This window comes from Penaeus monodon, chromosome 15, assembly GCF_015228065.2.
Source record: "Penaeus monodon isolate SGIC_2016 chromosome 15, NSTDA_Pmon_1, whole genome shotgun sequence".
In the NCBI taxonomy this organism is placed as follows: Eukaryota; Metazoa; Arthropoda; class Malacostraca; order Decapoda; family Penaeidae; genus Penaeus; species Penaeus monodon.
The window spans coordinates 14,645,193-14,645,952 of record NC_051400.1 but is presented as its reverse complement, the minus strand read 5'-3'; the positions used below and the strand labels follow the sequence as shown (position 1 = coordinate 14,645,952).

The 760-nt window shown below is 43.2% G+C and overlaps 1 protein-coding gene across 1 annotated transcript in view; it reads right to left on the bottom strand.

The window, feature by feature from the left end:
- Positions 1-760, bottom strand: part of LOC119581765 (monocarboxylate transporter 5-like) — a gene marked incomplete at its 5' end in the record, with an annotated part of 2,462 nt that overhangs the window by 297 nt on the left and 1,405 nt on the right. The window contains 2 exon segments of the mRNA XM_037929899.1: positions 82-295; positions 521-712. Of these exon segments, the coding sequence (XP_037785827.1) occupies positions 165-295; positions 521-712 (323 nt within the window).

The following is a 760-nucleotide window of genomic DNA, read 5'->3' as shown; positions in this document are numbered from 1 at the left end:
GCCATATAAATATTATATGCAAGTTCTGAAAATATGTAAAGCATATCTATTGTATAAAAAAATTAGAATCAGACAGGGGAAGGCGAATCCTAGCAGTCCAGAGCCTACGGTGAGTCCCCAGTTTTTCCTTTCCTGAAAGTGGACGGAATATGATTAATAAGACTTCAGACAAGGTTTCTGATCTTGTCTTGGTTGACGAAGGGCACGAGACTCCACAGAACGGACGGCATCAGCGAAAGGCCTCCCAGCAAGTAATAGATTGTTGTGTAGTTAGCCATTCTATCGTTGATGTAACCTGGAATGCAGTGTTCGATTGTTAGGAGGCTTATACTCATTTGTCTCATAACCTGTAATATGTCTGATAACCTGCAATGTTATCTGTTAACAAAAATGATAAACCTGAACGTGCTGACAAACTAGTAAATCTGACACAATAAGTCGACTGTGAGGATAACCAGACATATGTCTATGGTTATCTTTCACTTCATTACGAAATTGACCAAGATCGGTTAGCCGTTACCAGTAAGAGGGAAAATGACCAGTGATGCCACTCCATTCATGAAGAGGAGGAGACCGAACGAGTAAGGAAGAAGCTTGAGGCCGAGGTATTCCACCAGCAGGATGGGAGACACGGACACCATCACACCCAGGCTGAATCCGTAGAGGGCGCAGCAGGAGGCAAGGCTTGTGAAGTTCCACGTTTGGGGCACCACTGAAAGGAAAGACTTCGTAAAGAAAGGATGTTTTTTATGAATACCAG